Consider the following 13,995-nt stretch of genomic DNA (forward strand, 5'->3'; position numbering starts at 1 on the left):
TTTACGTAGGTTAACCATTGCTGCCACGGTGATACATTTTCTTTATCCCTTTTATTTCAATGCCGTCTGAGAACTATTTGAGATATATGAGAGTTGCAAACACCATGGGTCGTCAGCACATGTCTTTTAAGAAAAAGGGCATGCCTAATAACCACATTGCAATGGAAACCGTCAAGAAATTTAATATTAATAGGTGCCTACTCTTTTGCTACAGGTATCTAGTGCATAGTTCAAATCAAAGAGCCTCAATGGTTTTGATAATTCCTTTTTCCTTCTTGGTTCAAGACCTAATCAAGGGCCACTCCCTGCTTTAGTTGGCTTCGTCCATTAGTTTCCCTTACTGTAGAAGGTTCCTTTTTAAATTCTTAGCTCTTTCATGACACTGTTATTTTTTAAAAGGATGAGCTTTTGCGTGGAATTTCTGTTTTCTCATCGTTGTTATTGTCATGTTTACTTGCTGTCCAGTTGATGCTGACTCATGGCTCTGGCAGGGGTGTGGAGTGGAACTACTTCAGAGGGTTTGCTCAGCTATGTAAGACCGTTAGGAAGCACTTCCCCAGACACCTGTGTTTTTAGGTACCTTCCAAAGGACCAAACTCACCGTCATTGAGATGATTCTGACTCAATGTGAGCTTATAGAACTGCCCTGTGAGTTCCCAAGACTAACTTTATGGGAGTAGAAAGCCTCTTCTCCTGTTGGTCAACTGGTGGTTTTGAACTGCTGACTTTGCAATTAGCAGTCCAATGCATAACCACTATGCCATCAGCGCTCTTGTGTACTTTGGTTGGGTTTAAACGGCCAGACTTTTTTTTTTTTTATTAAATACTTTTATTGGGGGCCCTTACTTCTCTATCGTAATCCATACAATCATCCATTGTGTCAAGCACATTTGTACACAGATTGCCATCATCAATTTCAAAGCATTTTCTTTCTACTTGAGCCCTTTATATCAGCTCACCATTTCTTACCCCCCTCCCCCGCCCGCTGGCCCTCATGAACCCTTGATAAATTATAGATTATTATTTTCGTATCTTACATCATCATCTGTCGCCCTTCACCCACTTTGCTGTTGTTTGTCCCCCTCGGATGGGGTTATATGTTGATCCTTGCAACAGGCCAAACTTGTTAACTAGCTTCGATCATAACCATTTGCTCCCTCAGGGACTAGGGTTCATTGTGATTAGGTTCTGATTAAGCATTTTTTGGCAGGAACACAACAGGTGATGCACTATTCTTAAAAATATGATTTTTAAATTACTACATGGTCATTTATCATATAGATGCAGTGTAACTTCTTTAACCATTTTCCAGTTTTTGCCTTTTTACCTTATAATCAACTTTTAGAAATAATGAATGTGCTTCATAGGCATCTTAATTTGTAAATTTCCATCGATAACACTTTCGTGGTTGAAATTTCTACATGTGGAATTATGGAATTAGGGGCTCATCGTTTGGGCCTTCTGCTACGTGTTTCAAAATGAATCCTCAGGATATTTTTCACTGTTTGCATGTACACTAGCAGGTTATGAAGGACCTACCATGGTTATTTTAAAATATAATTATGTGTATATGTTACCTCGGAAATTGTAGGATCATAGGCACCTACAGTGCAATATTAAAAATACTTGCTAACAGATCTTAAAGATTTATTATTTCATGCTTGGAACCCTAGAATAAGTTTTTTAAGCACTGTAGATGAGGAAATGATTCGGGTTATTGCTTATAAATCTCGCTGCTGTAAAACTTCATCATTTACCTGTGTTCAGTTGCAGATGTTCAATTGATGTGTTCTCAAAGACGACACCCAATGTCCCATCTTTTCACCAGTGCAGATTACTGCACACCACTCTGGCAAGAAAAGGATTAGAAGAATTTTTTGATGACCCAAAGAATTGGGGGCAAGAAAATGTAAAATCTGGTGAGTGTCTTGGGCTGATCAGTATTAAATAATCCCACCTTCATTGTAGGAACATCTGTCCAGTTTGGGAATTGTTTATGTATTTCTAGTTTGGGTGCTTTTTCTAAGAGGAAATTAAAAGGATAATGTCATAATTGGGTTCAGAGTTCCTTGGCGTTGGACAAAAGATCAGAAGAGAAGTATGTTATTTTCTAGAAACTTAGTTAGTTAGTTTTTAACGATTTGTTAAAAAAATCGTTTTATTAGCACTTCATCTACCTGTCATACAATTCAATAATTTGAATGTATCAAGAAGGGCTGTACAGTTTTCACAATATTCAATTCTAGGAATTTTTCTTCTTCCTTGTACTTACTGTTATTCATGTAATTATAGTTTTTCTAATTGTGGCAAAAATGTACACAACAAAACATTCTCACTTCCACAACTTCTACTTGTATAATCCAGTGCCATTAATTATACTCTTCATGTTGTACAACCATTGTTGATAGCCTTTTCCAAATTGTTCCACCACCGTTGACAGAGACTCAATGCCCCTAAGCAACAACTCTTTCCCCCTCACACATGGTAACCACTGGTCAAGTTTGGTGTCTTTTCTTTTCAGTAGTATCCTTGATATAGTATTCACATATCATACACTTCCATGGTTAAATTGCTTTTTAAGTGAGTTGTATATCCATCATCACGATCTGTTCTAGTGCTCCCCTCTCTCACACTCATTGTTTGCTCCCCAAATTTCCTCCCACCCTGCCTCCACATCCCTGCTAAACCTTTGCATCAGGTATTGTCTCTATGCACCGGCTCCTTCTGTGCTTCACAAACTGGGAAACCCAACAGAAACAATAAGAAACAAAATAAAATGGCATGAAGAAAATGATAATAATAATACAAGTGTAAATAAGTTAGAAAGAAAAGAAAGAAAGAAAGAAAAGAAAAGACCATCATCAATATATAAAAAGCCAGCAAAGAAATTTTTGTCGTGGAACAAGCAAGAAATACTTGAGCCTAGAACAAATTCAGGTTGAGTCAAGAGGGACATCCACTGACCAAGTATTAAATTAGCCCATATTTGATTTTAGAAATTGCCTTATAACTGATATAAAGTGTTTGACATGACAGTGGGGAAATACATATTGTATCAGTGTTAACCTTTTTAAATGTGATTACCAGTCCCTTTACTAATAATTTACGTATTATTTAATCTTCATATTCATAGCAGTCTTATAAAGTTGTTAGCTGTTGTGGTACATCTTAAAGATGAAGACACTGAACTTTTAAAAGGTTGAGTAATTTGCCAAAAAGCACATAGCTAGAAACACTATCTCATGTTATGGATCTTTCATTTTGTTAGGTGCTTCGTGGACATGTCAACAGTTACGGAATAAAAGTAATGAAGATTTGCATAAGCTTTGGTGAGTGTAGTAGGCCCACAAGCATCCAGGTGTTTGAAGCAGTTACAGTGTAACAGCGAGGAAGAAACGGCATCTCTCTGTAAAGTAAGAAATTGAGTAAAGTGACTTGCCTGTAGGTGATACATAAAGTCAATAAAGATTTTGTAAATAGGTTTAATTCCATTAAGATAACTATATTAGTGTAATCAAATAGTTGGGGTTTTAGAAATTTCACTGTAACTTCTACCTGCCTCCCTCCCTCACTCACTCACTCCCTCACTCACTCACTGTCCTCAAGTCGATTCTGACTAACAGCGATCCTCTGGGCCAGGGTCCAGCTGCCCCTTTGGGTATCTGAGGCTGTAAATCTTTAGGGAAACATACTTCCTCTCCTGAGCAGCGATTGGTGGCTTTGAACCACTGACCTGTGGTTAGCAGCTCAGCAGAGAGTTTATGCCACCAGGGCGTCTCAGCTGTCGTACAAGTACCTTTATATTAGTGACACCTAGAAAGTTAACTAGTAAAATGAAATGAGGAATTCCCTGATAACATTCAGACTTCTCGTTAAGTTTTTTTTTTTCAGTCTCATATTTGTTTCACAGCATGTATTGTTTTGGCAATTTAAAATCATAACCAATATAAGTAATCTTTTTTTTTACTAATTACATTTTCTATGGTGTGGGAATCTTTAACTTATTTGCTTTGAGGTTACGTGTCGGTGGGTGCATTTTAATTAGGAATTCAGTAGATTTATCTGGTGAGTTCTTATAAGTTAGAGAGATTGAGAAGATTTAAGACCAAGTTGTAAAAAGAAAAAAGACCAAGTTGTATTTTTAATTGATTTAATTGACTCTCCTAAAGATACATTTTATTTGGACTATACTGTTTCTTTAAAATTGGGAATTTTCATACAAAAACCTGGATTTTAAATCAATAAAAGCAGTGGACCTACAGTCCTACATGGTGGTGTAGAAGTTAAGTGTTAGACTGTTAACTGCCAGGTCAGCAGTTTGAAACCACCAGCCACTCCTCAGGAGAAAAACGAGGCTTTCCACTCCCGTAAAGAGTTGCCGTCTCTGAAACTCAGAGGCAGTTTTCGCCTGCCTTGTTGAGCCATGGGGCAGAATTGACTTGATGGTAGTGAGTTTGGTGTGGTTTGGAACTATCGTCCTCCGTGGTGGGAGCCGACTGTTTCTGTAGCCAGCTACCCCTGCTAGACTGGGCACTGCATGCCACTTTTTCTTACCTGTGTTCTTCCACCAAGCCCATTTAACTCAGAATGAAATACCTACTTAGGTGGCATAGTGGTTACAAGTTGGCCTGCTTACTGCAAGGTTGGCAGTTCAAAACCACCAGCCCTTCCTTGATAAAAAGATGAGATTAAAAGTTTGGGAAACCCACAGGGACAGTTCTACCCTTGATGGCAATGAGTTTGGTTTAGGCACTAACAGTAGGTATTTACATTTTTGTCCCCAGATTTAAAGGATTATTTACACCCACACCCCTTTTCTTAATGGATTTTTTGGTATTGTGACATAGGTGAGGGGCTTACATTTCAGAACATTCAAACAATTTCATGTTAGAGTAAAAGTAGTGAAGTGCTTTTAAAAACAGGTTGGTCTTATTTGTATTTGTAAATAAGTTGTATTAAAGCATAAAGTATCTCAATTCCGTTGTCCCATTTTCAGTGCCCTCCACATTTACCTGTATTCCCGTCCATCCATCAAGCCCTGATTCTCAGAGAAAGCTACTCCCACTTTAGCTCTGCTGTGAAAGGACCTCTTCCCATGTCCTCTAGGAAGTGTTCCCTGAGCATTTTCCTTAAAGAGTTGTGTCATCTCTCCCGCTTAACTTTCTCTGGTACTTGTTGTTTGTACCGCTCAGTGCCCCATGATCAATGATGGCTTCCGAGGCAGCGTGGTGGAATGAAAATAGAACGGACTTTGCACATATGCAGACAGGGCTTTGATTCGTGAATGCTGTTTCTCATTCATAGCGTATCCGTGTAGGAGAGAGAACTCACTCCAGCCCAAGGGGTTATTTTGTTAAGTGCCATCAAGGAGGTTCCAACCCATCACCATCCTATGGTTATTAGGAGATGTCAATGCAGTAACATACATAGTGTGCTTAGCATGTAACAGGTACTCAACCAAGGTCATTCTTTTTCCATCCTCTCCCCCCACCCCTTCATTTGGAATACATAGACTTTTATGATGCCTTTATAAAAATTGTTTTAACACTTAGTACAATATGTGGCCCATGAGAAAGTTTTTCCAATAAAAGCGTTACTCGTTGTAAGGAACTTGGTATACTGAAATTGCTAAAGGATTTTTGGGTATAGATGATTAATGCAAAATGTCAGAAGTGACAGCTTTATGACCGCAGAATAGCATCATCACAGATGTTTTGTTTGGGGTGCAGGTATGTCCTGTTGAAAGAGAGGAACATGCTGCTCACTCTAGAACAGGAGGCCAAGCGGCAGAGGCTACCGATGCCCAGTCCGGAGAGGTTAGACAAGGTACGGCTTGTGGGAGGCTCTGCGTACTGGCGAAGAGCAGTACCCGGCTCCTCTGTCTGCTGTCAAGTATATTGCTTTTCTCATTTCAGTTCAACTTTCCGTCTCTTTTGATCCTTCACTGCAGTCTAATCGTCGAACGTTTTCATCACCTCGATGCCCATTTGTAGTCATTCTGTCCCCAGACCCCCACACACGTTCTCATTCTTGGATCGAGACCTTGCAGTGACATGCTTGATAAATCTGTGTTTCCTGTGGTTTTTTTCCTTTTTCAAGTGGCTGCCTCCTCAATTGAAGTTAATTGTTTTTGTAGTTTGTTTCTTCATGTTAAAATAAAAGAAAATCTCTTAGGTGCCTTATTCTCTCTCCTAGAGGTAGCCACTCAAGTGCTGCTTGCTTATTTATCTATCAAAATTTCTCTGTGCATGTAGGCATGTGACTGCTTTTTCATTTACACAAGTTTGATATGTAATGCACATATTCTTCTGCAACTTGCATTTTTCAGTTTCATGGTATACCTTGGTTATATTTTCATGTACAGATTTTCCTCTTTAAGTATTTACTATAAACGTTTAAGGATTTGTTTGTTTGTTTCATGTAGAAGTTATATTTTTATCTAGTCAGATATGTCCATTTTCCCCCTGGATGGCTTTTGAGGTCAGTTTGTTGCTCAAACCAGTCACAGCCACCCAGCATTGGAGGGAAAAGGCCCTAATCTCCCTACAGAGGCAAAGAAGGTGTAGAATAAAGTCTCAGTTATTTACCAGGATTATGGAGGTTATTCTAACTTAGTGAAAATTTAGTTATATAATACAAATAGATATATGTGCATATATATATGACATGTCAGACAGAACAGTTATAAGAATAGTACAGAGAATTCCTCATATACTTTTCGCTTGTATTGCTCATGTTAATATTGTACCACACTTGCTTTATTTGTCTCTCCCCCTGCCTTCACATGCACAGTCTTTGTATTTTCTCTGAATTCTGCTGTAAATGATTGAAATCCCATCTTCGTCATCTCAGGTGGTAGATTCCATGGATGCATTAGATAAAGTCGTCCAGGAACGAGAAGATGCACTACGACTTCTTCAAACTGGTCAAAAATATGGTAGACCTGGTGCTTGGAGAAGAGACCTCTTTGGAAGAATCATTTGGTATGTATATGCTATTGTGGCTCTTAAGAGATTGGACGTGGTGCACCTCATTCCTCTGTCCCATTTCTTTAAAGAAATACCATATGAGATGTCTTTGAGATCAGTGTGTTATAAGCAGATGTCTCGTAGACCCCTTTGGAACCTGAGGATATGAATGAGAGCAACTAGCTCAGGTAAAATGAATACCAGCCCAGACATGCCACCCCATGATTCTGTTATCAATAAGTCTAACTGTGGGTCTTATCTTACATGGATCATAGGGCTTCTTTAGAATTTGACAAAACCGACAGCTCCTTTCTCTTGAAGAATATACACATAATTTTAGGGAGTTTTTATTTCCATGAAGTTAATTTTAAGATGGACACACAGTTGACCCTCTTTGTTTATCAAGAACCTGGGACTTAAAAAAGGAGCTTTAGGGGAATAAAGCTCATGAACTAGTCTGTTTGCATTGCCATAAGGGTAATCCCCAGGCCAAATTATGAGAGAGTTCCCCTTATTCCTCTCTCATTATATATCCTTTTTACTTTTTCAGGACATCTTGTCTTGTCTTGTCTTGTCTTGTCTGTGATCAGTCCCATCATCCTGCCAGTCCTTGAGAAAGGATCTGATAATAAAAATTCACACTGAAATGAAAATAACTGAGAAGGCTAATTTAGTCTCTCTCCTTTATTTACATTTGAGTTAGGTAACCAAAATGAAGCATTATCTGTAGAGTTTTGAATATTAGCAAAATGGGGAAGGCACTTTGGGGTGACCTTCTCTGTACCTTTGAAATAACACCACGCCATGGCCGTGGCTGCTTGCTGCCGATTTGACTGAGGTCTTCACATGGAAGTCGTGGTAAGGACTCTGCTTGTAGAAGATACCTGTGTTCTTTGCAACCTTTCCCCATAGCACAGAAAATGAAATTGCCAAGAACATCTCAGTAAAATTGTTGTATTCTTTTTACTGTCTTTTCTTCTGATTGAGGTCAAATAAGAAAAGATGGGGTCAAGCAGAGACTGTATCTATGAAAGTCACTAAGAGTGAGACTCTTTTTAAAGGTTTTTAGATTTTCCTTTTTAGTTTTTCCATAGCTAAACTAAGAGTGAGCGTGACATTTATATCATCTTTCCAACATAGCTTATTAACTAAAATGATAATTCTGGTGCTTCCCCCCTTCATTTCCTATTGTATGTTAAAATAAATGTTTAAGATAGCTTTGAAAGCAAGAGAAACTCTGTTAGGTAAGCACCGGACTGCTAAACACAAGGACCGTGGTTCAAAACCATGAGACTCTTGGTGGGACAAAGATGAGGCTGTCTGCACCTGTAAAAACATTTGCAGCCTGGGAATCACTACATAGAGTTGCTATGAGTTGGAATTGAATTAGTGGCAGTGAGGTTGTTTGGTTTTTGAAATGCAGGGCTCCTTCTTAAAACTACTATATTCGTACATCCTGACCCACCAAGCCTTGAGGACAGTATCCCGGCCCAGAGCAGACAGTGCACAGAAAGGACCTTATGACTAGCCACACTACGAGACACGCCGTCCCTCACTGACCCACAGCCCTACAGGGGACAACACTGGAGAAACAGTGTGGGAATTGCACCCAATCTGACTCCACCACACCAAGGCAAAACACTAAAAGTGAGCAACAGAACAGCAAGGGGAGCAGAGCAAGGAAGTCTGGAGGGAATACCAAAAATAGACTTTGCGGCCAGGGCGTGGCACCCCATCAGACTCAACCAGAAAATACTCCTAAAGGTCAACAAACAGACCTTGAACTGTTTACAGGCTTTTCGTTTTTTGTGTGTCATTGTTTTTTGTTGTTGTAGTTTTGCTTTGTTTTGTTTTTGTGCATATTATCTCTGCAGGTCTATAGGTGGAATAAGCAATCTGGAGGAGAAAACAACGGGACTGAGGGTTCCGGGGGACATGGGAGAGGGGAAGGTAGGGGAAAGGAAGTGGTGTTAACAAACCCAGGAACAAGGAACAACAAATGATCCAAAATCGGTGGCACGGAGGGTGTAGGAGGCCTGGTAGGGCTTGCTCAAGGGCAATGTAACTGAGAGGAATTACTGAAACCCAAATGGAAGCTGAGCATGACAGTGGGACCGGAGGAAAGTAAAAGGAAACAGAGGAAAGAACTAGGGGACAAAAGACATTTACAGATGTCTAAATACAGGCATGTACATATATAAATATATATATGACAATGGCAAAGTAGATCAATGTGCATATATTTATAGGTTTAGTATTAAGGTAGCAGATGGACATTGGGCCTCTACTCAAGTACTCCCTCAATGCAAGAACACTTCGTTCTATTAAACTGGCATTCCATGATGCTCACCTTCCTGACACGACTGCTGAAGACAAAGCGGGTGCATAAATGTGATGAAAGCTGATGGTGCCCAGCTATCAAAAGATAGGGGTCTTAAGGCTTGAAGATAAACAAGCGGTCATCTAGCTCGGAAGCAACAAAGTCCACATGGAAGAAGCACAACAGTCTGTGTGGTCACGAGGTGTCAATGGGATCAGGTATCAGGCATCAAAGAACAAAAAATCATATCATTGTGAATGAGGGAGAGTGCAGAGTGGGGCCCCAAAGCCCATCTGTAGACAATTGGACATCCCCTTACAGAAGGGTCACAGCGAGGAGACAAGCCAGGCAGGGTGCAGTGTAGCAACGATGAAACATACAACTTCCTCTAGTTCTTAAATGCTTCCCCCAGCCCCTACCCCCAGCCCAATTCTACTTTACAAATCTGGCTAGACCAGAGAATGTACATTAGTACAGATAGGAACTGGAAACACAGGGAATCCAGGACAGATGAACCCCTCAGGACCAGTGGTGAGTGGTGATGCCGGGAGGGTGGAGGGAAGGTGGGGTAGAAAGGGGGAACCGATTACAAGGATCTACATATAACTTTCTTCCTGAGTGATGGACAATAGAAAAGTGGGTGAAGGGAGATGTCGGACAGTATTAAGACATGACAAAATAGTAATTTATAAATTATGAATGGTTCATGAGGGGTGGGACCCGGGAGGGAGGGGACAAAATGAGGAGCTGATACCAAGGGCTCACGTAGAAAGAAAATGTTTTGAGAATGATGATGGCAACAAATGTACAAATGTGTTTTACACAATGAATGGATGTATGAATTGTGATGAGTTGTACTAGCCCCGAAAAATGATTTAAAAATATATCTACATTTTTTTTCTGTTAAAAAAGAACGTAATAATAATAAATGCTAGAGGCTACTTTAATAATTTTAAAGAGTTATCTGGTGGAAAGATAGGAAATATTAACATCTGTGCAATTTTGTGGTGTATTCATCATGAATGTCTGTAATGTAATCTCTGCTTTTTACTAAGTGTAGTTATTTCTTAATTTAAAACTAGGGGGAAAAAATCTTGAATCTGTTAAAAGATATCTCATTTTCCTGAAGAAATTTAGCCCAAAGAAGGTTGCTTGCAAAAAGTGAAAATGAAATGTTTTCTATAAAGTAACAACTCTGCTTTCTTGGCAGGCACAAGTTTAAGCAGTGGCCTCTACCTTGGTACCTCAATAAACGATACAACAGGAAACGGTTCTTCGCAATGCCATATGTGGACCGTTTTAACAGGTGAGTACAGTGATTGTTTCCAAAGAAGCACATCATCTCTACAACAGATGACAGGCATACTAAGCTTTCTTTGAATGCTGATATCTCTGAGACTGTGAGTAATGCATGATAATTTTGAAAAAATGTTAAAGTCTGGTTAAAAAAAAAAAAAGTGCTATCTCACCACCCAGAAAATAGCCACTGTTAGTCCTCAGGTGGATAGGTAGACATCCTTTCCAAAGTGTGACTGCCTTTCTATAGTCTGTAGCTATCTAGATGGTAAAAGCCCTACTGTAATGTTAAAATGAGAGGCCACATACTTTAATTACACACCGTGTGAGCTCTTGTTATTATAAGGTTAATGAAATGAAGGGCTGGGAAAAGAGGAACCTGTGGACATATTTCTGGATTGATTATCCTGGGCTGTGCATTACTATAGGGCGTTATTTTATTTCAAACAAAAAAACTGGATCTGCTGGCTTTGAATTCACTTTTTTGTTACTCGATCCTGAACATTTGTCATTTTTTATGCGTGCATTTAGTTCTGTTTGTGTTGCAAAAATTATTTTCATCAGTCCCCTTTTATTAGTGGTTATAGAGTTGAGTTCCAGGCTTTAATTTATCACCATCAATGCTTTGTGGTATGTCTCACCTCTTATTAAAAAAGATGGAAAGTGGTCTTTGGCCTACACAGGAATAGAATTGTTGTATGATTTTATATATCTGATGGAAGGTCCTGAAGACACTGGAATTTAGAGGTACTTACACGGTTAATTCTTCCCCATTGGTCACCAGAAATCCTTCGGGGATCCTCTGAGTCTTAGATGGATTTCTATAATGTGCGGTGAAGAGCGGCTGGGGCTCCGAACGAGCTAGTGCAAGTTACTGTGTGTGGACACACAGCGTCGTGATAGATGCGTATGGTGCACTTCGTGTGCTTACACTCAGGCAAGAAGCAAAGTGAAAATATTTCTTAAATCCTTAAATAAATGTGAGCCTCAGCTCTGCACCCCCCTCAACTAGTAAAGTTGTTTTGTGGGGAAGTGATCATCTTCCCGAGGTCAGATTTGCATACAGTAAAATGCCATGAATGTGGTGTTTTGAGGACTTCATACCCCAAACGAACCCACAAGTCAGAATTGACTCAGTGGCATCGAGAGATCCAACTAAATAACATCCCCTCACTCCCAGACCTTCTCTGGTGCCCCCTTTCTACTCATCCCCTCTACCTTCATACAAATTAAACCATCGTTTTTTGCTTTTATGTTCAGCCACCTTTGTTTTATCTGTGTAATTTTCACTAGTTGTAGAGTGTATCATTTTCACCATTTCTGAGCGATGTTCTATGGCATTAATCGACCAAGTTTTTCTGTTCTTCTGTTAATGAACTTTTGGGCTATTTCCAGTTTGGAGCTATTTTACATAAAGCTGTAAACAGACTTGTTTGGGTTATTTTTTTTTTAACCCTTTGAGTCACTTATCCGTGACTCAATTACTTTGCATATTTTTTCCTCTTATCAGACTTTATTTTTGAAACATTTTTCTTAAGACAGCTTTTTTCATTTCTCCTTCCTGTATCCTATATTTTTATTTTAAAATGTCAAGAAATGTATTTTCAGGATTTTAAAAAGCTACTTCTTAGACTTGGCTGTGTAATTTTTAGATCTCAAACCTTGCACATTTTCTGGATTTGAGAACTCTGGTCCCCCAAACTATAAGTGGATAGGGAAGAAATTTCAAGTTTGTGGTGTCCTGGCCGAAGGGTCCTGCTCGCCCCATTCTGAGTGCAGAACATGACAAAGGGGTCTGAGAGCTACAAGGTAATTAGCTAAAGGAGGCTGAGATCAGAAGTCAGGGCAGCTGGAAACTTGAAGGGGAAGCCCCCGTGCCACCAGAGCCACAGCTTCTAACAACGGCCTTAGCAGCAAAAGCAGTTCAAAAACTCATCCCCTCACCACCCGAGAGAGGCCAACTTAGATTCATAATCTAAAATTTTCATCTTCCCCAAGGCAGTTACCTCTCCGCTTTCCAGTTAAAATGTGTCCATCCTTTGTGCCACTGACCATCAGGATTTTTTCATTCCCACATCTCGATTCAATCAATCCTTTTTCTGTATTTTGAAATTTTGCTAGCCGATCACATTTTAGGTTGTTTAGATGCTAAAGCAGTTGACGAAACTTAACTGCAGTTTTCTCCAAGCTTCAAGTTGTGCCCTTTGATCCTTGTTTGCCCCTTAGTCTAACAGGACATTTAAAATAACACATGGCCATTTACCAAAGTGCCACCTTAATAGGCGCTAGAGTGTTATTCTGAAACTACATTTTAAAACCCTACCTTCATACCACGCAGCATAATCTGAATGCTCTTTAGAAGTCTGCTCCCTTCAGTCGTTGGGTAAATGACAGATCAGTTGGAGCAGTGATGGCCATCTCATGTGGGCTAGCTCCTGCTTCCTGTGTTTTGGTCTTTAGTCAACCAGAACTCTGACTTTCCTCAGAGCATTGGCCTGTTGTATTCAGAATGTCTTTAATTGTATTATTTCTATTATAAATTTGGACCTACTGATCTATAAACTATCCTTTAAATTATCCATTTTAATAGAGGCATGGCATCCATGAAATTATTTGAAAATCTGGTAATTTCCAAGTGACTCCAGGGTCTTCGGCCTAATTTAGCCAAGACAAATTTGTCACACTGTGGGACACTGATATGGGGGAGCAAGGTCACGTCTTAACTAGTTGCTGGGCATTGTCTCAGCCTGGCTTACTGTATTATAGAGAAGTAACCACATGCTGTTGAAATTGGGGAAGCACAGTGGTCTCAGGACGTCAGGCTCCTAGTGTATTCAGTACTAGTGCTTCCAAAATAAGGCAAAAAGCCTTCGTCATAGCAGGAGGAAATTGAAGGTCTTGGGAATTCTTTGCAGTGAGGAAATGGGGAGGATAGTGTGGCGTTTCAGGTGATTTTGTACATGACCTTGTATGTACAGCCCTGTTATTCATGTTTCATAATATACATGACACCACATAGAGGTTGGCATATGATTACAGCTTTAATATAATTGGCACATTTTTAATGGTGTCAACTGGGAAATAGTTTTGTACCAATTGTATTATGCTTTGTTTTAATTCCAGGCTGAGACTTGAGAAGTATGCCCGCAGTCAAGCCAGGAAGAAAAGCTTAATGAAAAAGAAAGAAAAATCTCTTCAGGAAAGGTTTCCACATCTTTCTGAAGCCCAGAAGTCAAGCACTGCCGGAGATCTGTGAAGACTTCCCATTTTGTTTTTCATGAGTAATGGTCTGTATACAAAGTAAATATATAGTAAGTGGTTTATAAAGAAATGGTTTGGGTTTTGTTTTCAAGCAATGACTATGTTTATCCTTTGTTCTAAGTGTTAAATATGGCATGCTAATAATTCTAT

At 39.5% G+C, this 13,995-nt stretch overlaps 1 protein-coding gene across 3 annotated transcripts in view; it reads left to right on the plus strand.

The window, feature by feature from the left end:
* Positions 1-13,995, plus strand: part of MRPL47 (mitochondrial ribosomal protein L47) — a 30,656-nt gene that overhangs the window by 3,207 nt on the left and 13,454 nt on the right. Inside the window, exons 2-7 of one of the 3 annotated variants that reach the window (XM_045295031.1) lie at positions 1,768-1,919; positions 3,269-3,329; positions 5,730-5,826; positions 6,853-6,983; positions 10,499-10,594; positions 13,708-13,871. In XM_045295031.1, the coding sequence (XP_045150966.1) occupies positions 1,768-1,919; positions 3,269-3,329; positions 5,730-5,826; positions 6,853-6,983; positions 10,499-10,594; positions 13,708-13,840 (670 nt within the window). In that variant the 3' untranslated portion in view covers positions 13,841-13,871. Of the gene's footprint in view, positions 1-1,767; positions 1,920-3,268; positions 3,330-5,729; positions 5,827-6,852; positions 6,984-10,498; positions 10,595-13,707; positions 13,937-13,995 lie in introns of those variants that run through there. The other 2 variants (XM_045295030.1, XM_004708687.2) reach the window with 2 other exon arrangements.

The sequence above is a fragment of the Echinops telfairi genome, unplaced genomic scaffold (genome assembly GCF_000313985.2).
Source record: "Echinops telfairi isolate 266 unplaced genomic scaffold, ASM31398v2 ScPeMD7_4225;HRSCAF=4972, whole genome shotgun sequence".
Lineage (NCBI taxonomy): Eukaryota > Metazoa > Chordata > Mammalia > Afrosoricida > Tenrecidae > Echinops > Echinops telfairi.